The sequence below is a fragment of the Drosophila nasuta genome, chromosome 2R (assembly GCF_023558535.2).
Source record: "Drosophila nasuta strain 15112-1781.00 chromosome 2R, ASM2355853v1, whole genome shotgun sequence".
NCBI lineage: Eukaryota > Metazoa > Arthropoda > Insecta > Diptera > Drosophilidae > Drosophila > Drosophila nasuta.
In genome coordinates, this window is record NC_083456.1 from 18,804,315 (window position 1) to 18,828,073 (window position 23,759).

Here is a 23,759-nt window from a genome sequence, read left to right on the forward strand (position 1 = left end):
ACACAGCAGCAGCGAATGTGTTGTGTTGTGTGTGTAAATCCAACTAATCCCCGGTTGAGCGACCGCATAAATCAACCACAAATAACAAGAGGGCAGTGCGGGTCTATTATGCTATATTTCACTATACAATTCGATGCAATATATATATAAAAATATCCCTGGGCATAATTGCCTAAGCAAAGCAAAGGAATGGAGAGGGGAGGCATACAAAAGCCAGGGCATTTTAGCTGAATATGCATCAATAATTCATAAAATTAAATAGCAGCAAATTAATATTGCATATGTGGGCAAAGAGACGGGAGACGGGAAGAGAAACGGAAAAACTCGTGCGTTGCGGCATTGCGGTGGCACGTAACGGTAACGGTGGGAAGTACAATGTGTAAACATTGATTGACTAGATAGCAAAATGACAGCCTAATGCCACAACACCCTGTCACATAAAAAGCGAACACACACACAAACACAAACACCAACACACGGACGCGATGAACTTGCAACATCAACATAATAATAATAAATTAAAATATTAGCGCTTAATTAAAATTATCAATCGACTCAAACCAATTTGCGGAGTTGTCACTGAGCTGACAACACGCGCCGCGCGGGCAAAAAAGCGAGAGAAGGCATTAAATCAACAACACGCATACGCCCCATTGGACCGCAGGCAAATATTTGCAAATTAGCCAGCCATCTGATAGATTGAGTTTGCGGCTCTACAGCGCAGCGCATCGCAAATACTTTAACTAAATACATAATTATTTTATGCATTAAATATGGACTCGCACGCTTTAATGCGCATGAGAAAACACGCGCTGTTCTATTTATTTAAACAGCCAAAAACAACGACAACAATGAATAACAAACAACATTGATAGTACATTAAAGTCGATGCTTCTTAAATTGAAAACATCTCCCCTTTTCGAATTCAATAGAAAAAGAGAACTCGCAAATCTCTGTAGAGCTTTTCAATTATATGTAAGATTTTCCATCTCGTCTTTCAGCTCATTTAACTGAGAACGAGAGATGAAGCAAAGCCATATCCACATCCACATCCAACTGGATGATGTCTGTGTGCCATAAACCAGACGCGTGCCAATGTCAAAGCAGCACACATAAATCAATCAAACTGCGCAACTTTGCAGTTGCACAATCGACTAATCACAATCAGCTGAGCTGAGCTGAACTGAACTGAGCTGTGCGAACTCATCTCTCTCCTGTGCGTCATGTGTGTGGCAATGTGGCGATGCCAGTTGCCAGTTGCAGCATCAAGTCAATGACATCAATTTCCGTTGTCAATAATTCAACTTCAGAAATGAAATTTAATCTACCTGGAACGTGAATTGCGAACTCAGTTGTGTCCCTGTTGCATTTGCAGTTTTTCAATCAAAACTAACCGAAGCCAAAAGTGTTCGTTCGCATACCTTTTCAAGTGTTTACCATTATTAATCTGATTACAGTTAACGTGCCAAGAAACTGCGCAAGCTAGAGAGGGGGAGGTAGGGAGGGAGGCAAGTAAAAGACGTAGCCAAGGCAACTGAGTTGCCTCTTGCAACGTTTTGAGGATTCTCTCCCTCTCACAACTTGCACACATTTCATTTGAAACTTTTCAAGTGCCCATATATGTAATGGCATATCAGTCAGACGACGACGACGACTTGCTGTTGTGTCTCTCTGTATGTGTGTGTGTGTGTGTGTGTGTCTGCTTCTGCATGTGTGCGGGCGAATGTCATGACAGTCTTGTGCCAATTGACAGCTTGACAAGTGAGCAACATGAGAATTCAACTCGTATGTCAAACTCGAACTCGAACAAGAATATGTAAAGTATAAAAACAAAAAGCCAAAAATATTTGTTATAAAAACTTTTTTGGCTGTGACAACTTTTCCTCAACTTTTCCCAGCCAAATGTGCAACTGTCTGTCCATATGTGTGTGTGTGTGTTAATCTCTGTGTGTGCTTTCTGTACAGACGCTATCTAGACCAGAGATTTAATTAATCAATTATAACGATAGCAACTTTTTGACCAGCATGCAGCATGCCCAGCATATAAATCTAAATGTCAGCTAAAAGCTGTTCAACAATTTAACATGCAACTGGGTTTTAGCTACAACTACAACTACAACTGCAGCTGGAAGTGAATTCGAAAAAGTGTTGCATACTTTTTTGGGCGTGTCGTGCATACAGTATTGATGATGCATCAGATGTTGGCAACGCATTAAGATAAATAAACAATAAATATGAATATGCATTTGACAATTGCATTTTAAATGGCACACTTGTAATTTTCAATTTATTTGCACTCAAAAATGTGACCAAAAATAAAACCCAATCATTCGGTAAACGAAGCGCAAATGCAATTTCCAGATTTGCATAGTTATTTGTCAGGTTTTGTGCACTTTAATTGATTTAACAATTAATTTATGCTGATTGCATTGAAGTGCCACAAATTTTGAAATTACCAATTAATTGTACAACCATTTAAGCTTGAGATTAAGCTGGCGATTGTTTATGCACGTCTGACTCAGACAACAATGGCATAAAATTCTATAAACAATTAATTGAAAAATTGACATAACTCTTGGAGTGCCAAATGGCTTACGTTTTCGCAGCAAACTCTTTGTGACCGCAGCATGACAGCGTGTGTTGTACACACACACACACAACTCTCTCTCTCTCTCTCTCTGTCTCCCTCAGGTGCTCAAGGGCTGGCTGCTAGTGTCTTTTGTGGTAAAAGCATGCATAAAATATGCCAATGTATATACTCTATTCTACAGTTCCCAGCAGCACACATGACGCATTCATCTCCATTTGCTTAAAGTGACGAGGCAACACACACACACCACCCACCCACCAACACACACACACAGACATACACACCCCATTGGAACTTCAATTCATCCATAGTGCACAATTTCTAACACTCATACGCCCAGTTGGCATTGCACTGGGCTGCAGCCAGAGATGGAAACACTTTACAATGCACACTGTGCTCTTGTGCTTTGCTTCCCCTCCTCCTCACTCTCCGCCTTTACAGTATTTTGTCATATTTCTCTTCTACTTGTTGTTCAATGTAAGTGTGCTGTTGTGTTGCTGCCATTGCTGCCTGCTGTTGTTGTCTTTTAAGGTTCATCAAAGCTTCAACATTGTTTGGTCACAGTTGTTGGCTACGCTGCCAATCCAACAGTCACTCCTTCTCTGCTCTCCCCTTCCCTCCCCCATGTCCTTGTTCTCGTCACTGGCTTCAGCACTCGACATGTTCGTCATAGCTTCTAAACTGTCTTGTGAAATTTTTCCTGTGGGAGTTAAAATATGCACAGACTGGCTGGCTCCATGACGGCTTTGCCAGCTCCTCCATCCGCCGCCTTCTGCTGACTTTTTTGCTTTAGCCATCCAGGGCGATTGCACACACACACACACACACACACTGACACATGTGCATTTTTCGCATGGTGCTGTAACGGGTAGTTATGCTCTAGTGCATGTGCAACTTGTCTGTTGTTTATGACACCCCCATCTCTTTATCCCCAACCAACCCATCAACTGTATATGTGCGAGTGTGTGTGTGTGTGTGAGGATCTGCGTGTTGTTGCCGACGTTGTCGTCATCAACATCATCATACGTCTCGGTTTCGTGCTCCAATCACAAGCATATCATCACACACACACACACAGAGGCAAAATGAGCTCAACACTTGTCCACAGCAATGGCGAAGGACTTTTTGTTGTTGTCTGAGGGCATCCAGAGGATACACATTTGAATTTAGCCTTTGGTTTCAGCTTCGTGACCCCCTTATCGAATATTTTCTAATCTTGCCAAGCAACAAAAAATATTCAATAGATTCTTACGCATATTTCCCCGATGGCCAAACTAATATGAGCTGCCTTAAATCTATTTATATAGTATACTCGTACATATAATAAATGCCAATATGCTGGGCATTCTTTTGGCTATCTAATATGAATTGCAATTAGCATAAAGCTAAAGCAATTAATAAAAATATTCAAAGTTTTCTACCATAAATTTATATAAGAATTTAATTCCTAAAACATGTCAGTAATCAATTTTCTTACTTTTATTAAACTGAAAAAATTAATTAGAATTTTTCATAAATTTATAGCATTAAAATTCTATAAGAATTTCTAGTTTTTCTTATTCTTATTAAAGCGCAAAATTATGACGTTTATTTTTTCTACTCTGTTTTACGTTCTACTTCTTTTAGCCTTAAGTTATTATTCCGCGTGCTGGCTAATAAAAGATTTTTCTCATTAATTTTTACCCCCATCAACTAACAAAGGTGTTGAGCTTAAAAAAGTCAGCCAAAAGGCTGCGGGCTATTGACGCAGCTTAGACAGCAAAACTAACATCAAAAGCTGCGTATACTTAATGCAGAAATTTCCAAGAATTAAATATTGTAATTAAGCTGCTCGGTAGTCTTTCGATCGAGATTTGCTGATGTACGTTTCGACGACAGCGAAAACATCGGAAAATATATTTCAATAAAAATGCGCTTCCTATGGAATTTATTGAAGCTGCAGTAAATTGCAAAAGCTCAAATGTGGATAGAAGCTGGAAGCTGCAAGTGCAGATTGCCACTGTGAGTAATGGCGCAGACAAATGGCAAGGCAGTCGACAGTTTTCTATAGCAGACAGTCACCCAAACAGTCAGTCATTCAGTCAGTCAGCTGAGAGTCATTTCGTTGAGAGTGCAACAACAACGACACCCAACGACAAGTGGATGGGGGAAGTGTGGGAAGCGTGGGAAGTGGCATGCAGATCATCGCAGCAACAAAAATATTATTATGTCAGCATTATGTTCACAATGTCGTCTGCCATTAAGTCAACGACGACAACACCAAACCAGCAAAATCAGACCGAGAGTGAGAGAGAGAGGAACAACCATAACAATGGGAATACGAGTGACATATGAAAATGTGCAGACAGTTGGTTTGCATAATAGAAAACATAAATTTTTCAGTTGCACACAGTTTGTGTTCTCTATTCTTCCGCCATATTATCCTGACGGGGGGCGGTTGGGAAAGGGGGGTGCAGCAACAGCAGTTGGTCAACGGATATTAAGCGAGGGAGCTGTGCGATATGTTGATCATTAAAAGCCTTGAATGCTTTCGGAATTAGAATACGTCCGAAATTACATGTTACGAGAGAGATGCGCTTTTGTTTTGCCATACGTTACACTGTCCTTAATTCGATTGCAACGACACATGTAAGGAATGGAAAGAGAAATTATCATTTGTAGTTTCCATACACAACTTACAAATTAATTTGCAACACAAAGAATGCGGAACAATTGAAGAAAATGCATTTTATGTTTCGTGCCTTGCGGTTGTTAAGTTTTAATAAAAATAAAACACTTTTTAAATACTCAAAGGTAGCTCGAATGACATTTTCATTTAACACAGGATATTTTCTCGTTCAGCTCGCTCGAACAAGGACAAAACATTTTCAGGTTTTGCTTTTTTACTTGCACTTAACGCATAATTTCCTCTATTTTGCTGCTGGTTTCGCACAAGAAACGATGCCAAAAAAGCGTTTCTTCTGCCAGCTCTCGCTCACTTCAACTCGTTTCGACTCTTTGCCCCCTCTTTGTATCTGTGTGTGTGTGTGTGTGTGCATTTGTGTGGGTGTTTGTGAGCATGAAATTAAATTCCATGTCAAAAACAATAACCGGCAAGCAACGCAGAATGCAGCAACAGCAACAGCAGCAGCCAACCAACGTTCGCTTCAAAATCCCAGCGATGCTGCAGCCGGCGGCCAAAAAGGGCGGCAAATAAATTGAATCGAATTTAATGTCAAAAGTGCAGCATATAATTGGCTTCATGTTGTTGTTGCTGCTGTTGCTTTTGCTTTTGCTGCTGCTGCTGTTGTGGTAGCAGCAATTGGTCTGATAGCACAGCCAGGGCAAAGGCTAAAAACTGCATTAAATGTGCGTGTGGCACACACACAACACACACTCTACACACACCTGCGGAAGCGCCATTATCCACGCCTCCCATTTGACACACACCTCCTTGGCCCCCCCCCTTGGCCACAACTCGCTTTGTGCGTTTGCCATTAAAAGCGCAAAATTCAATTTCGTTTTATTGTTCGTTGGTTAAACAGCAGCAAACGCGAAGCGGGAGAGGAGCGAAGTGTGGCTTAAATATCATAGCATCATATAGTAGTAGTAACATGATGGTGTTGGGGCGTGGCAATTGTATTACGCCCACCTGTGACTCGTGGCTATTTTTCACACAAACTCGCACGCGCACGCTGCGTATAAGTAATGATGTTTGTTAGGGGAAAAAGGGGGAGAGACAAAAAAAAAGATTTTCGCTGACGCTGCTATTATTGCAGCTGCTGCTGTTGTCCTGGCTGTTGTCGCTGCTCTTTGCTGCTGCTGTTGCTGCTGCTGATGTAATGCAACTAATTTTGTTTTTTGGTCAACCGAGCACACTTTTCACCATTCGGATTAAGCGACGTAGGAAATATCGTTATGACATCAAAGTATCACCTATAAAGAGTGCATCAATCGAGCAATTCAATCGAAGAGCAACTCAAAGCATCAAACTCTGGCATCAAAGGCGACTAAAAGCCCAAGCAAAACTCTGAGCAACATCACAGTTTGCTACCAAATGCAATATGAGTTGCAAAGCCACAAATATGATTGCTTTTAGACCGATGACTGGAATTAGATTATTAACTCTACTCGACTCGACTCGACTTGACTTGACAGCAGCTGCACAGTTGCAGCCACATAATTTGGGGACATTCAAAATGGGGACACGTATTTGCCAGGATATATGAGCCAGCAATATTGCAACCCTCTCTCTGCTGTGAGTGAGTGATTGCACGAATCTTGTAATTAAATACTTGATTGCCATTCAATTCGAAGCAAGCTCAGCTCACACACACTTTGTGTTTGTGTGTTCTATTGTATGCATGATTAAGGAGCGAGCGAATGGATCCATTTGAAGCGTTTATCACATGACGCAATTTTATTTCCATAAATCTGGGCTACCTTGAAGCAATTTTCCAGCATTTTTGTCACAATTTCTTATCTCATAAGCATAAAATTAACAACCCAACAAAATGGCGCCAAAATCAACGCAAAATATCTTGCACATTATTATTTGCCTGAACGGCCGAGAAAGAACCGAACAACAACAACAAAAAAAGTACGACGAATGCGAAGCATTATTTAAAATCGACGCCTGCGACATTTTGCTATAAAAATTTGTGCGCGATAAAATGGAATTATGAGGACGACAAGCAAAACGTGAAACGTGAAACGAGAAACGATGTGAGCACGACGATGATGCTGCTGAGGACGACACGTGTTCTTATTAATTTTAATGCTTATTAAAAATCGCAGCCTGCGGGACTCTCCTCCTGAGCTAAGGAAAGAAAAACCTTGTCTCGAAGTTGTAACTTTTCTCGAGCAGAGCGTATCAATAAAAGTACGAAACGATGAAGCTGAAGTCGAGAAAGGGGAGGCAAAAATCTTACGAGTTTGAAGCCAACTCATAAAATGCCAAAACCACAACAATACACAATACACCCACGTACATGAATGTACATATATATGTGTGTGTGTGTGCCTGGCAGTGACTTATGTTTATTAGATTTTATGGGCGCTCATCTGAGCTTGGAGCTTCAGAACGCTCGAAGCGCAGTCAGCTTCGGCTGCTCCTGTGGTTTTGGCTCTTCACAATTTTCGGTTCTGCATTAAAATATCTTAATAGAAAAGAGATAAGTCATAAAATATTAAATGAGTGGCTACCACACACAAACACACACACACACACACACATACACACATTTAGACAAAAGCTCATAATCAGTCAGAGAGTAGAAGCAGCAGCAGCATGTGCGGAGGCACACCAAGTGGCACACAGCGGTTTCATCTGCTGCTGGCAAGCGGCTTTCTTCTTCTTCTCTTCTCTTCTCTGCTCTTCTCTTCTCGATGGGTCCACCAGTCTACCGCAGTGCTGTGGTTATGATTTGCCACACACCCTGCTCACAGGAATTTCAAAGCGAGGAGTATTAGTTGACAAGTGATATCTAAAGAAATTTCATTTTAAATATACACAAAATCATTAGTTGGCCATTTTAAGTTGAGTACAATTTAATGAAGTCATTGCAGCCAGTGCTGTAAATAAACCATTTTATTTGTACAACTAGTTTAGTATTAGTTAGCAAGTGATATATGAAGATATTGAATTTTATAGAAATAAGTTAAATTTCATATTGAATAAAGTTTCGTAAAGTCATTTTATTTCAAATAAATAAATTAAATTTCATATTGAAAGATGCTGCCAGTAGTAAAAACATTGAAATTGAATGAAGTTTAGAAAAGTCAGAGAAACAGTCCTGTAAATAAATATTAAATAAAAATTAATAGGTGCATATGGAAATCTAAAAAGAATGAGTACTAGCAAATAAATAAATATTATTCTTATCTTTGTCACTCAATTGACTTCAAAAAGTATTTGCTAGTCGTCTTAAATTCTAAAATAACTACAATAAAAATGATGAGTTTGGTTATGAGCTCATATTTACATAACATAAAATAAATTTCGAAATTATTACTTAAATAATCAAATTAAATTGAAGTAGTATCAAAAAGCATTTGGCAGTCTTCTCATAAATTCTAAAAATTTTTATTCTTGCTATTATTTTTACCACATTTTACACATATTAAATAACATAACTGCAATTGAACTGAGTATTTTTATTAATATTATTATTTTGCCAGCTATGTCACTCAATTGACTTATTTTATTAAATAATTTACTTATTATTTTTATGATATTTGTTCTCGCTTGTCATCAACTCGTAAATATACTAAATAAATTTCGAAAAAATTATTTCGAATTATGAAATAATACTCAATTGACTTCAGACTGTCGACGCAAAAAATTGTTATTGTTTATTGTTATTGTTATTATATTTTATGTAAGTACTATAATAATTTTCAAATTTTTTTTTCATTTCAAATAATCAAGCAACACTTAATTGATTTCAAGTAGTATTTTGGCAGTCGTCGCATTGAATGCTGCAAACGATCTTGTTTGTTCTTAGTGCTCATGTTTTAATTTTGCAGATAAATAATGCACAAAAGTTGTTCATTTAACTTTGCTTGTTTGTTTCGTTTCGTTTCACTTTTTGTTTGTTTGGCGGTCGTAATGCCAAGACAGAGAGAGACAGAGACAGAGAGAGAGAGAGCGACTGTCAGATTGCCAGACAACCATCCTGACTACCGTCGTTCCTGTTTGCCTGCCATGTGCCAGATATAAATCTTGAGAGCCTAAAACCAACCGAGGGCAACTTTTTTTTTCTCCGCCGTGTTGTTGTTGTTGTGTAGAAACAGCAGCAACAGAAGCCTATGGAACAGTTTCACAACCAAAAATAAGTTAAGAAACTCATTCACATAATTTTCGAGTTTATTGTTAGCTGGCTGTTCATGTTGTTGTTGCTGTTGTTGGTGTTGCTGTTGCTGCCATGGCATGATATACACCTGGCAGGCAAAGGCATAAACCTGCTCTCTAATTACCAGACCTCCGAAAAGAGAGACCATAAAATATAAATAAAAATCATTCATTTTCACTGCATGCTGCTGTGTGGAGGAGTTTGCCTAACCTAACCTAAGGCGCCAAACAATTCTCTCTGTTGCCACTGGCTGCTCCTTAAGGTCCTTTAGATGATGACGACGACGATGTTGTTGTTGTTGTTGGAGTTGCTACTGCTGCTTCAGCTGCTGCTGTTGCTGCTACTGCGTTTGCGGCTGCCTTTTGTGCGTAAAATTTTTATAGCCTACACTTGGGCGCTGGAGCAAGTTACTGCCACTTAATGAATTAACATTATTTTGATGGGTTTTATGATTTTGTTCATACTTGGCCAACACACAAATAGGCCACAACCGCAACACCAACAGCAGCAGCAGTGGCAACACCTCCAACTGTTTTTTAACTTTTAATAAGCCACAAAAATATAAAGCCAAAAAAAACGAAATAAGGAATGAAAAATTAAGTAGATTCGTGCATAAGCGTAACTCCACTCAAATCATTTCATTAATATTTGGGCGTGAGCTTGGACCACAGCAACAACAACAGCATCAGTAAGAGCAACAGCAGCCCTTTTTATGTTTGGCCCGCATGGAAATTGCTTTTTAAGTACTTGGCTTCAATGCAGCGCAAAAGTTTTAGCTGCAGCGCCACAAAAAAGTAAAATAAATGGAAAGAAAATCAAAAAACGGCAGTGGAGAAAAAATATAAGCGGGAAAACGTTGAGGAAAATGCGAACGCTGAAGTGAAAGTTTTTATTAAATGCATAAAACGAGTCAAAGTCGTGACTATGTTGTATCTGTGTGTGTGTGAGCTCGCGAAAGAGTGCGTGTGTATCGGGCGACATAAATCTAAGTGCTTTAACGCCCCTGAGGCAGCTTGTAGAGCGCCTACTTTTGTGGCCAATGGTGCAAACTGTTTCACCCGTTATAGCCACCTTTCCCCCCTTTCCTTTCCTTTCCTTTAACTTTCAATGTCCTGTGTGAGTGTGTGTTTGAGTTTATATTACCGAGTACAATGTGTATGTTATGTAACACTTTGTGTGGCGCTTTTGTAATGAGTTTTCAAGTGGTTTTATGCATAGGCAGGTAATTTTAGCATAATGCCTAATGATGTATCTCTTGTAGGGGGCTTACGAAATGGCCAAAAAATGTGCCAGGTTACGGTTAACACACACACACACTAAGACATTTAAGCATCCTTTTAGTTATTGTGCATATAAAGTGGACAAAAAGGATATCAAATTTCATTTTAAAGTGTTCCGAATATATGACTTTAAGTTGTCAAACAATGTAGTTCAAAGTTATAAACTCTTCTCGCTCATACAGGAATTGAAACGATAAATTTCATAGTATAATATTTTATTCTAATCACATATTTAATTATACAACGTGGCACTTGAGCGCAGTATCGTTGCTTTGCTTTATCAGTGTGTTGAACTATGATACAAACTAATTACATTGCTTATCACTGACGTACTCGATAATTGATAACCAAAAACACGCTTATATAACAAACAACCAAATATAGTTTGTTTATTTTTGTCGTTGTTCTCTTGTCAATGCGAAATATGTAGTCGAAAAATGAATTCCCGCACTCGAAACAGCTGTTATCGTTAACGACAAGGAAATACATGTGCAATTCCCACATTTGAAATGCGCGCTCAAAATAAAATTCCCTAACGACCAAATTTCCCTTTTGCACTCGCATTTTGTTTAGTCGGCGAGTCGCTCACTCACGCAAACACACACACACATACAAACGTTGCTCTCTCACTCTCTTGCTCATGACAGCAACAGCAACAGCAGCAGCAGCTGCCGCATATGCCGCTGCCGCACCACGGCGAATTTAGCAAAAGACGGCGAATTTATCAGTGTATCTGACAGTAAGCAGCAGCAATCGCCCCGTGTGTTTGTCTGTCTCTGTCATCATAGTCGCCGTCGTCGTCGTCGCCGCCGTCTCGTTGCTGTAGTTTTTCTGATTGTGGCCCATGCAAAAAGAGGCAAAAATTCTTAAATATCATAATATATTCCATAAAAATTCTCAATGATATAAGCCAAATGCTGACAATTGGCAAATTGCATTGCTAAATGAAAAAACACAAGTGACTTTTGTTGGTGCTAGTGGAAAAACGTGAAATGTTCTGTGGTGATTTTCGTGTGTAGTGCGTTCGCTTGAAAAATTCTCTGCGCAGCAGCCGCCTTTTTTTCGGCAGCTGCGGACAGTTTGCTACAAAAGCAGAATAAAGAATATATCGCAAAAAGCAACAACAAAAATTAAATGGACAACAATTTATAGTGCTTGAGTGTGTTTATATGGCACGTCTATGGCAACAGTCTGGAAATATTGTTGATATACATACATAGAAAAGCATAGCAATAAGCATATACTTATTATGTACTCATAATGTGCGTGTGTAGTGCATACCAACAGTCTCAAAAAACAATTAAGAAAAACGTCTATTTCTCAACAGCAACAAAAACTAAAAATTTAAAACAGAAAGAGTCGTAAATGCAAATGGAACACATACTATAAATATATACGACAATAAACAATACGAATAAAATATAGTTGTCCATAGTGCGCCCAGTGTTCAAACTAGCTGTTGTTGTTGTTCTTGTTGTTGCTGCCTTTGTTCGTTGCGTTGCTCCTTATGTTGGTGTTGTTGTTTGAGCTGCTGCTGCTGCTGCTGCTGTTGTTGTTGTTGTTATTCGCATTTTGTGTACCTTTCAAGAAATCAATAAAAAAGCAGAACGCAACCCAAAGGCCAGGCAAATTCGCTCAAAACGAGTCGCAACACACTCACACAGGGAGAGAGATTGAGAAAGAGCGTGTAACACACAAAGAGAGAGCGCGAGAGTTTCAACTCTCTCTCTCTCTCTATCTTCGTCTCTCGCTGCTCTCGTTGAGTTTTGTTGACATTCTGCCGCCGCGTTTCGAATGTGTTTTTTTGGTTTTTGTGGTATCTGAACTCTGAAGAAGCTCTGCTTAATGTCTTTTACAACGACGCCACACACAATTTAGCATATTTAGCAAAAAGCGAAAAACAACAAAAAAGAAAACAAATGATTTTTTTGTGTTGTTATTTTTGTCTGAAAGAAGACAACAAAATACATCATGATAAGCACGCTCAATTCACAATTCTCAGCTCGCAGTTTCGGTTCTTTGACAGTTAAGTGACACAATTTCTGTATTTTTGGAGCTCTGAGCTCTGTGTGTGCTAGTTCCCTTCGGATCTCAGCGGTCTGCGATGCGATAGTCCCATAGAGATATCTCTCTCATATATATATACACTTATATATCGTATCTCTCTCGACGAGAAAGTCAACTCGCACGTTATCGTCGTAGACGCAACCACGTGCACTTTGCCCAGCCCAGCCCCAGTTGGAGAACAGACCCGGCTCTATTGATTTTTCGCCACAGCAAAGCAAAAGTCCTTTGCTTGTGTGTATGTGTGTGTGTGTGTTCTGTGTGTGGCGCCAATGTCCTTTTGTGCATGCGCATCTTTGAGCTGCGTTTATTGCAGTGCACTGACCTTAGCCATGCACAAAATTGGGTAAATTGCACTTTGCATTGTTTTTCCGACTTCCACTTCAAATTTTGTTGTGTGATTTATTTCCCTTTCAAATTAACGCCATGCAAAGAGTCGGTTAAAACAACAAACACAAACAAAACGCCCCGATTTCAACACACATACTCACACACACAATATGGGCCATTCATAAAGAGTCCGCATAAAACAGTCCGCTTGTCTGGGTCGAAAAAAATAAACAAACATTTGCTCCCCGCCCTCCACTCCACTCCACTCTCCACGAACGCGTGTTGTTTGTTGCCTGCATAGAAGCTGATATTTGAGTTGGGAATTTCTCCCGAAAGTGTGGATGTGGGTTCTCAACGGGTTCTCACACTAATTATGTATGCGCAAGTTGTGAGAAGAACTGTGCCAACATTGCAATAATCTATTAAACTAACCAGAACAGAGATCAACATATTTATCAGCCTACAAAAGTCTCGTTTACAGAACTGTTTTGACTTGGGCTCATTAAAGCCTCAAAAACTTGTTTGTTATTGCAGAAGATCAGTTGATTTACATTATTATCAGTTGCATTGACAGCAATTGAAGGAATCTATTAAACCGGGATAGAGATCAATATAGAACTTTTTTTTGATTTAAGTTCATTTTACACCTTAAAAACTTGTTTTTATTGTGGAAGATCAATTAATTTTCATCATTATCAATTACATTGACAGCAGTTAAAGGAATCTATTAAAATAACTAGAATAGAGATCAATATATTCATCAGAGTTGTCATGCAGAACTTTTTTTGAATTAAGCTCATTAAAAGTATAAATGAGCTTAAGTGGTTTTTATTGTGGAAGATCAGTTCAATATCACCTTTGACAGCACTTGAAGGAATTTATTAAGTTAACCTGAATAGTGATCAGCATACATATTTATCATCTTTTGCTGAGCTTTTCTCTAGGCTAAAGCTCACTAATACTCTTACTTCGCAAAAGCTTGTTTTTATTGTGGAAGATCAGTTCAATATCATCTTTGACAACACTTGAAGAAATTTATTAGATTAACCAGAATAGAGATCAGAATACATATTTATCATCCCTAAAAAGTTTTGTTTGCTAAGTTTTCTAGGCTAAAGCTCACTAATACTTTTACACCTATAAAGCTTGTTTTTATTGTGGAAGATCAGTTCAATATCAACTTTGACAACACTTGAAGAAATCTATTACAATAGATTAACCAGAATAAAAATCAGCATACATATTGATCAGCCTTAAAAAGTCTTGTATTCTAAGCTTTTTCTAGGCTAAAGCTCACTAATACTCTTACACCTCAAAAGCTTGTTTTTATTGTGGAAGATCAGTTAATTTACAGTTCAACAACATTATTGATGGAACGAACCTCAATTAGTTGCTGTTTATTGACACTTGAGACACTTTTAACACACTTTCACACAAGTCTTCAGCGCCCACGCAGTTTTTTCAGCTACTCCCATAAACTCTGAATGAAATCAAAATCGGCTTAAGCTTATTTTGGGGCCAAGTCGCCTCTACTTCCGTTCACAGCAAAGGTTTGTTGTCTATGCATTTCTTTTATTTTTTTTTTACCTGACAGAACGGTAATTTGTTCACTTTTTTTATCAATAAGACACACACATAGGCAGACCAGAGTAGCTTATTATTATTTATGTATATGACAAGCATAATGGAGCTTATCTGAACAAGCGGTCATAAAAAAGTCGTCACAATTCCATGTGCGTGTGTGTGTGTGTCAGTGTGTGTGTGTCAGTGTGTGCGTTTGATTGCTATTTATGGGTCATGTGCATATGTATAGAGCGTATCCCCATTGAGCGTCTCTTCCGCTCTGCACTTGACAGCAGAAAACAGTGGGCAATTTTTCAATTACGTTTTGCCAATTGCCGGGCACATGTCAAAGGCCAGCTACAAATCTGCTAATCAAATTGTTTCGGGTCTCCCCCTTCCCCCACACCGAAAGTCCGCTGACCCCGATTCGATTATTAAATATTGACAGACAGAACAGAGCAGATAGGAGGAGTGTTATTACCCTGGTTATTGCCATTATTTTTACGACCTCACTCTCCCTGCTTGTCTATCGTGTTTGCCGCCTGCTTCTGACTGCGTCAACGCAGACAACATTTTCCCGGGCCATAAATGGCCAACAATTGTCGCTTGATTGACCAATTTTCAAAGCGCGTCGTCAACTCGTTCGCCAATATCGTTTTATAACTATAGATGAGTGCTGTTACTTCACCTCCTCTTCCATCTCTCTCACTCTCTATTACTATATTACTATGTCGTTCCCATTCTGTCTGTCGTTGTATGTCACACAATTTCGTATTCATTTCTTTTCTAAGCATTATAATCGGCCCTTCCGTACTTGGCTTGCATTTTTTCTGTTTTTTCTGTTATGCATTTTGCATTTGTGGCTGCAGTTTGATGAGCTGCTAATTAACAACGGCTGCTCATCCAAGAGTCACGAGAAGCACTTTTTTGTTGTTTTGTGTTGCTCTTGCCCTCAGCACATGGCGTGCCAAGGCAATTGTGAATGAATCAGCACGAGCTGCGGAGCTGTAATTTTGCACTTTGCACACACCTCACTTTCCCTTCCGTTTGCCAGAGCCAACCGCAAATGCAGTTGGTTGCTCTACAATTATCGAGGTATATTAGTTTATCTCAGCTCAGCATGATTGGCAGAATATCGCATTAGAAGATGACTTCGGCAATTAGTCAAGTTTTAGATTGACAGATTGATGGACAGGCAACAAGATTTCGCTTTTTTGGTTTGCTAACTTGTTACGAAGTAGCGCACAATTTGTGTTCGTTGTGACCGCATCAGGCATATCCGAATCACTGGCCTTTGTGTTGCAGCACACAATTCAGTAATTCAGTCAGTCAGTCATTCGGTTTGGCCAGCTGCTGCACACATGTCAACAACAACAACAACAACGACGAGGAAGGGGCAAAGAAGATGTCTACATCGATGTGGACTTTGGGGTCGCCAATTTGTGGCAAGCTTGCTCATATTTATATCGTATATTCTTTATGTGGTCACACATGAGCACAATTCTGCAAAGAGAGACAGAGAGAGAGAGAGAGGGAGAGCCACGCCTCTGTGCTGAACCTCGTTGAACTCTGCGCTCTTCGCTGAATTTTAAAAAGTGCCAAAGAAAGCGCAAGAGCACAAAGCGGAGAGAAGACTGAAACAATGGCAGAATATCGAAAAAATGCAATAAATTATCGTAAAAAGTGACAGCAGCGTTTGTATTTTTTTTTTTTTGTAAATTAAGCAACAACAACAAGAACAACCGCAGTTAACACAGATCGCGCGATGAATTGTTCAATTTCGGGTATTTATTTTTGTTTGCCATATTTTGTGACAGTGCCAAAATGGAAATCATTTAAGCCAGCAAGCAACAAAAACTATAGCAATAAATTAGACGATAAACAAATTGCACAAAAAATCGAAAACAAAAAAAATACGGTCGACAATAAATTGCACAAAAATGTTGTAATCAAAAGCCGCTAAACCAAGCCAAACACAACAAAGTCCTGCACTGTTGCACAGTGGGACAAAAGCGCCATTCCCAGCACACAAAACTAAAAGGAGAGAGAGAAGAAGCAGAGGAGCGCAAGGAAACGCAACGCGCACAAAAGTCGAGTGATCGAGTCGAAGCACAACGAATAGCATTAATATTAATATGGGCAACATGCCACGCCCACAGCAGCTGCCTCTGGCACTGCGAGCACTGCTGCAGCTCTTGCTCTTCAGCAGCATTGCGCAGCAACATCTAAGCCATGCGCTGCCAGCTGCCACAACGCCCGTGCCACCAGCTGTGGCAAGCAGCAGCATCTCGAGCAGCAGCAGCAGCAGCACAGAACTGCCAACGGCTAGCACAGCACAGTCGGATCGGAATATAATGGATCTGGTGAATGGCGATGGACATGCTGCTGCTGGCTCTGGCTGGGAAACCCTTGAGACTGAATTTCATCTAGTTACGCACAGTCCACCACAAGAGCAACCACCGCCACAGCAACCACAACAGCAAGAGGCAACTGCACCCACTTCTATTGAGCAACAAGATCAACCTCCCGCCATTCCAGCCACAACTTTGGCCTTCGCCAATGCTGTTGCCGTTGCCATCGCCGGGGACACAATGGACTCGACGATAAGCCACAGCGATGCCACGCCCCCTTATGCCGCCGTCGATGATAATTATGGTAAATGTTCTGTTCTGTTCTGTTCTGTTTGCGAATCTCTTTAACAATGTCCAATGATTCATACAAAACACTCGGTGGGAATTGCAGCAATTGACCTGAGCTCGGCTCAGTTGATTCATTGCATTCGCTTGTGAGTGAATTACTCAGTGAATAATAATGTTGCAAAAGCTGATCTCAATTAATAATATGAATCGAGCTTGAGAAGCTTGTAAATTTATGGCAAGCTGAGTTAGAATAGCACTTGTAAGCAATAAATATTTATTTTATTCATCGCGGTTTATGTGAAGCATTTAAGAATATATTTTCATCTCTTTTTAAAATGCTTTCACATGTCAGTTTCATTTGAAGAAATGTTTATATATTTCATCAAATTTTGAATGCGAATAATGGATAGATTATACACAGAAAAGTGTTTAAACTTGCCCAAATAACCCACAACTGATTTGATGCCAAAATCAATCAAATTTAATTGATGTTAAACGTCAGTTTAATTTTATAAATTAACTTCTTTCTGTTCTACATTTTAATAATACTAGAATTGTAGAAAATTCCAAGAAATTGTTATCTCATATTAATCGCAAATGAAGAGAATTTAATTGATGTTCTTGATCCACATTTTAATGATACCAAACATCCGGTTAATTTTAGAAATGAACATCTTTCTGAATTGTAGATTATTCCTAGAATTTCAATTCCAATTGCAAATGATTCATTTGTATTGCAAATTTTATTGATGTTTTTAAAATGAATTAAAAGTTTGCTTGGTTTAATTTCAGAAATAAACATCTTTCTTTGCTATATTGAACAACTTTCTCTGCTATTTTTATTAAATGCAACTAAATCATTTAAAAATCTTGTCCTCAGTTATATTTAAGTCGTATTAAATCATAGAATATAACCAGAAATGTTAAATAGAATTTAATTGTTATTTTTTATCTACATTTAAATGATACTAAACATTCGTTTAATTTTAGAATTGAACCACTTTCTCTGCTACTAAATCATAGAATATTCCCCGAAATGTTTAACCATTTTATGCTCATTTAATCGACTTGTTCGTATAGTAAATCAATTGTGTTTAAGCAGCAGTCACCAGCTGCAGTTAAGTCCTTTAGTCCATTCTGTTAGCTGGCCTATACTAGTTAGCTCATTAAAAGTCTACAAATTGCTTCAATGGGCTTTACTTACTTACAAGACTTTGCTATTATGGCCATGTTTGCCCGAGGAACACACACACACACACATACACTGACGCTCACACTTCGAGGTTCATTGACATTACAAAAGTTTGCTGCGAAAAGCGAACAAGAAAACTTGTGCCCGAAGGTGGCTCCATTAGATAGATGGTAACCTAGGCCCAGTCGACAAGACAGACAGTTGTTCAGCCATTCAGCTGTTCAGCTGTGTTCGCTTCTTATCGATAACAACAACAATAAAAAAAAAAGAGGGGCGAAAAACAATAACAACATGAATGAACTATGGCAATTCTCTGCATACTTCAAGGCAATTAACTGAGTTTTCATTTCCGGCTTAACACGCAGTCAACGCGGCATTCGAGCCTCGTTTTATGTATGTATTTGTGTGTGTGTGTGTATGTGTTGCCAGCCGTGTAATGTGGCTAAATTCTCACGCAAAACTTTCAGCCTGCCGAATGAATTATTTAACATTGTTTTTTGCGGCACAAGTTTTTATTTTTTTGACGTAGGGGAAGCCGATGTTTAATGAAATATGCCCAAGGATTGACACCCACAACAACAAGAGAACAACAACAACAAACTGAATGGCAACTCGTCAAAAGTTTTGGGGCGCAAAAACATTCATTGAAAGCCGCGCGCATCACGCGATGCCAAAACCAATGCGATAGATGAACGTAGAAGTGGAAGTGGAAGTAGTAACTGACGACGATGTAACTGGCCAAAGCTGAGCAATTAACAACTTAACTTTTATGGCCCACAATTATTTGGTATTTATTGTTGAGCTACTCCAATCTTTATGGCCTGACTTTAAACTCTTCTCGGGCTGCTGACAAGTTGCCTGCTGCTTTCAATGGGCGCATGCGGCGTATGTGCAATTTGCATGTTCTTTGACTGCGTTGCGTGCTGGGCAGCATTTTACAAGTCCACACAAACTATATCGAGAGAACCAGACTGACAGCTGGCAAATTGCATAGCACTGACCAGTGGGCGTGGCCAAGAAGGCTGGGCGTTGATTTAGTGGTCACACGCAAGACTTCAATTAAAATGCATTTAAGTCGTTCGTTTTTAGTTTTTTCCCACATTTCTCTGCACTTGCGCTCAATACAAATCAAAGTAAATACAAAAAAAAGGGTCTAAATAGCGCAAACACATAATATATCACTCTGTGAATTTAACCCAAATACTCGAAGTAACTCCCTTTTTATAGCCTTGAACTTACGCTCCATTAGACTTGCACCCTAAATATTCTAGAAGTACACAAAAGTTTTCATTGTTCTAAAGTACAATTGCAATCAATTGTTATTTATTATTTACTATTTTCTTTATATATTTTACTTACTCTATAGAATAACCTTGACTATTCCAGCACTTAGATCATTTATTCCCAACGCAACCTAAAGTATTTTCATAAAAAAAACAAAAACAAAATTAATGCAAATTACGTGATAGACGCAACGACGCAGTTTGCAAATTAAGCAAATTGTCAGCTGAGCTCAGTTGATTATTATTATTTGAGTTAAACAAATTCATTTGCTTTTCACTCGAGTGTAAGATGAAAAGCCAGTTTTAAGCAAGCAGTTAATTCATGTCTAAGCTTAAAGCTTACGAATAATAGTAAATTAATTAAGTAGAGCATGTGTTGCAGCTAAGAAGCTTAAGCTAATTGACAGCTAGAAAATAGAAAATCATCGATAAGCAAAACTCAAAGGTTTTACACAATTCATCTTATGCTAAATTTCTATCAAGTCATTAGTTTAATTAATTGTTTTTGCACAAGTTCTACTCAATTTTTGTGTAAATTCATTTTCGTAACACTTTCGTCTTCCGAGTCAAAACTACGCTTCAGCTATGCCGCCTAATTATTTGTTGAGAACTGCAACTGAGAATATCTGTCGTCAGCTTCTCTTGAATGAAATGAATGACACTTGAGAGAGAGAGGCGCCGCGGAGAGTGGCATGAAATTGGAATTTCTTACAAGCCAGACGCAATTTGCAATTAAATGCACTCGAGTATCTGTCAAATGCTGCTGCTTCAGCTTCAGCTTGAGCTTGAGATGCAAGTCTGTTGACGACATAATGACAAACAACAGTTGACAAAAAAAAGTTTCGCAGCGTGGAACTTTTCGCCAAAGAATTACTCGTATAATTAATTTCGTGGAGGTGCCATGTGTAACTGTCATTGCAGCGATAGACTACTGTATGTAAATTAAAGCGCTAAGATGTTTAACATTAACTCTAGTCTAGTTTCGACATCTTGAAAGGAAAACCACAAGCACTCGCAAACTAAGTCAGGCATGTGAATGTGGATAACCTCACACTAGATTTAAAGCATCTTTTATTTTATTTTTTCCTGGTATATCATCTTCGATGGGGGATAGAAGTGAAGAATCTGGCCACTCGAAAGTTTTTGTAGTCCAGGAAAAGTTGCTAATACAAATTGACGTAACTTTTGGCTTGTCAACAGCAAACAGCCAAAGTTTGGTGCGTTTTTTGACAAATGATTTGCCTTGCACGAAATAAACAAAAACACACACACAAACACACGCACACACACACCCATTGAGAAGAGAAGAAACGTTTCGAAAGTCAGTCTAAACGAAAAATAACTAAAAAGCGGCCAACACAAACTTTGGACTTTAACTTTTGCTGCAAAACTTTCAATGCTGCTGCATTGGGTTTGGGTTGGGGTTGGGGTTTGGGTTTAAGTTCGGGTTTGTGGGTTGTGCATGGAGGGGGAAGTGTATTCTTGGACTAGGCGTCATTCATAGAAAATTTTACAGGACACTGAGTTATGAACATGACTTGTCAAAAAATACATTAAAAGTGCAAAGTAGTGGAAGGCAGCATGAAGAAAACAATCATTTAGTAGCCGGCAAATTTTCGCACAACTAAGTGAAAAGCATAAATCATTGAACTTTTCGTTCGCTGCGCTCAACTTGGTTGTTTTTTTTTTGGTTTTGCAAAACAGCCATCAATCATTTTTCTAGCTGCTGTCTTGATTTTAATTTGCGACATGACCACACACACACACCCACACGCCTTTACACATACACACGGAGTCTTTTGCAGAGGCGTTCTTAAGTGAAAAAAGTGTTGCATACCCAACAGGCGCAACGCATACGTGCTCAAGGCTTTGTGCCTTTAACGTTGATAAGCTGAGCCTTCAGTCTAGACTTTGTCTCTTGGCTCTTGACTTTAGCTTGTCACTTACACTCGCACACACACATTATGTGGACACCCACGTCAATTACAGCTCACATATTTGTCTGTTATCGCTGTGCACAACTTTTCGGCTGCATTGTTGTGCGTTAATTTATGAAGCACGCCCGCCTTTCAAGCCAATGCAAACGAGCCTAACTGAAGAGATAAACACTGTTCGCTCTTTTGTATCTTGTATCTCTTTGGGGGACTTCAAAAATGGCTGCCACAGCAACAACTTCCGCCCAACTGCACCGCACAACATGACAATCTACTATTTGTGATGCCTACAAAAGCAGCAACAGCAACAGTACATCAACCCTGAATGGCAACAAGAGCATCATTTACTCCCCGGACTGATGCTGCCTTTTTTTGCACTTGAAAGTCACTTGTGTGTAGGCGGACGCCTTTTGTCTGCCTGCTTAAAGTCATAAACACCTTGTTAGTGCTGCAGCAACTCGCAGCAACTCGACACGTTGAACGTGACATTGATGCCTTCTTTTGTTGCCTTGCCTTGCGTTGTCGAGTTGCGAGTCAGATACATCTACCAAGCCAAGCCGAGCCGCCCTAAACACAGTTTCCGCGTCTCAAGTGTGGCTCGTGTGTATGTGCATGCCTTTGCCACAAAAACCGGAAGGTAATGGCCGCCATGATGCTGCCATGTGCAACTTCCTGTCGATAACCTTTTGGCCCATGTCACAAAAGCCGGCGCCGTTGAATTTATCGCACAATTGTTTGTGCTGTGGTCTGGCGAGGCTTAATTAGCCAACGCGATTTAAAGCTGGTTTAATGTGCGCAAATAAAAAGACTCGACTGTCTGACTGACTGACTGTATTTACCTGTCGATCCTTTGTCCTGTGCCAAGTTAATGACCAAAACGGACACATGTCAACCAGCTTGCAAATTTGTGGACATTGTCAGGCACAGACGAACAGACAAACAGTTAAACAGTCAGAAGTCGAGTCAAGAATGTTCCACAACAATCAAAGAAGAGTAAATGACATGTGCCTGAACAAATGGGCCAAGACACAATCTCACAACAACAACATTGTTGTAAAAGGGTTTATTTGAGTGCGCATTTGAATGTCTTATAAATGCGACTAGATGGCACATTAACTTGAATAATAGCTGCAAGGCATGTCAAGTGCTATGACAGCCAACATTGGGCTATAATTCAAGTTGAATTTTGAAATGTTGCTGTTGTGTTGTTCACTTGATTATTAACCAAACGTTGAATTAAATGCAAAGCTGTTTAAAAGCACTTTAAAGTGACACCTTCACCTGACTTTGCCAGACAAAGTTTTTCAGTTCTTTTTATTTGTTTTCTGTTTTTTTTGGGCTTTTTATTTCGCATAATGTGAAGCGGGCCTTTGACGGCGGCCATTGAAAGGCAGACGACGGCGCTGCGTTCACATGTCAAATTGCATGTGAATCAGGATGTGCGAGTGTGTGAGTAAGTGTGTGTGTGCCCTTAACACATCTCTCTACACGCTGCTGTTTTAATTGTTTGTTTGCCTCTATGTGTCTGTCACAGCCGCCCACACACACACACACACATACACTTCCTTCTTCCCCTGCTTTGCACTTCGCCTTTTGTTTAGTTTTAACGTCTGGCTTAATCCTAAAGCAGCTCGTAAACTTCAGCGACTACAACAATAACACACAACGCCCAAAGGACAACAACTAAATAAAGCACACGCTTAACAATAGCAACGACTTGTTTCATCCAACATACCCTAACATTGGACGCCAACGACTTGGCATTAATCTCATTTAATACAAATATATCCAAATAATATTTCATTTAATAGAGCATACAAATTTCTGTGTGTGCGCCTTGCTTGACTTTATTTTTAGCGTAGTTTTTTTTTAGGCTCAGACAACTTAATGCTATTTGCTTTACACTCACACACATACAGTTGAGCGCACCTTAGCGTCCGCCCCCCTTGCCCTCATCCCTCGTTGTGCCTTTGTTTGCCTTTCTTAACAACTTAAGCACGTCGTCTATATTGGTTTTCGGGCGTTACTCTTTTAAAAAAAGATTTTGCTTC

At 39.4% G+C, this 23,759-nt stretch overlaps 2 protein-coding genes across 7 annotated transcripts in view; one reads left to right on the forward strand and one right to left on the reverse strand.

Annotated features, from left to right (window-relative positions):
- The window catches only part of LOC132787507 (uncharacterized protein C2orf42 homolog), a 139,686-nt gene that overhangs the window by 90,862 nt on the left and 25,065 nt on the right, over positions 1 to 23,759 (reverse strand). Inside the window, exon 4 of one of the 2 annotated variants that reach the window (XM_060794586.1) lies at positions 8,347 to 8,364. The exons of the other annotated variant lie outside the window; for it this stretch is intronic. The gene's annotated coding sequence lies outside the window, so the exon portion shown is untranslated. Of the gene's footprint in view, positions 1 to 8,346; positions 8,365 to 23,759 lie in introns of those variants that run through there. 2 annotated transcript variants of the gene reach the window in all.
- The window catches only part of LOC132787506 (tyrosine-protein phosphatase 99A), a 110,310-nt gene that overhangs the window by 67,611 nt on the left and 18,940 nt on the right, over positions 1 to 23,759 (forward strand). The window contains exon 1 of one of the 5 annotated variants that reach the window (XM_060794577.1): positions 16,633 to 17,315. The exons of the other annotated variants lie outside the window; for them this stretch is intronic. Within the exon in view, the coding sequence (XP_060650560.1) occupies positions 16,796 to 17,315 (520 nt within the window). The 5' untranslated portion in view covers positions 16,633 to 16,795. Of the gene's footprint in view, positions 1 to 16,632; positions 17,316 to 23,759 lie in introns of those variants that run through there. 5 annotated transcript variants of the gene reach the window in all.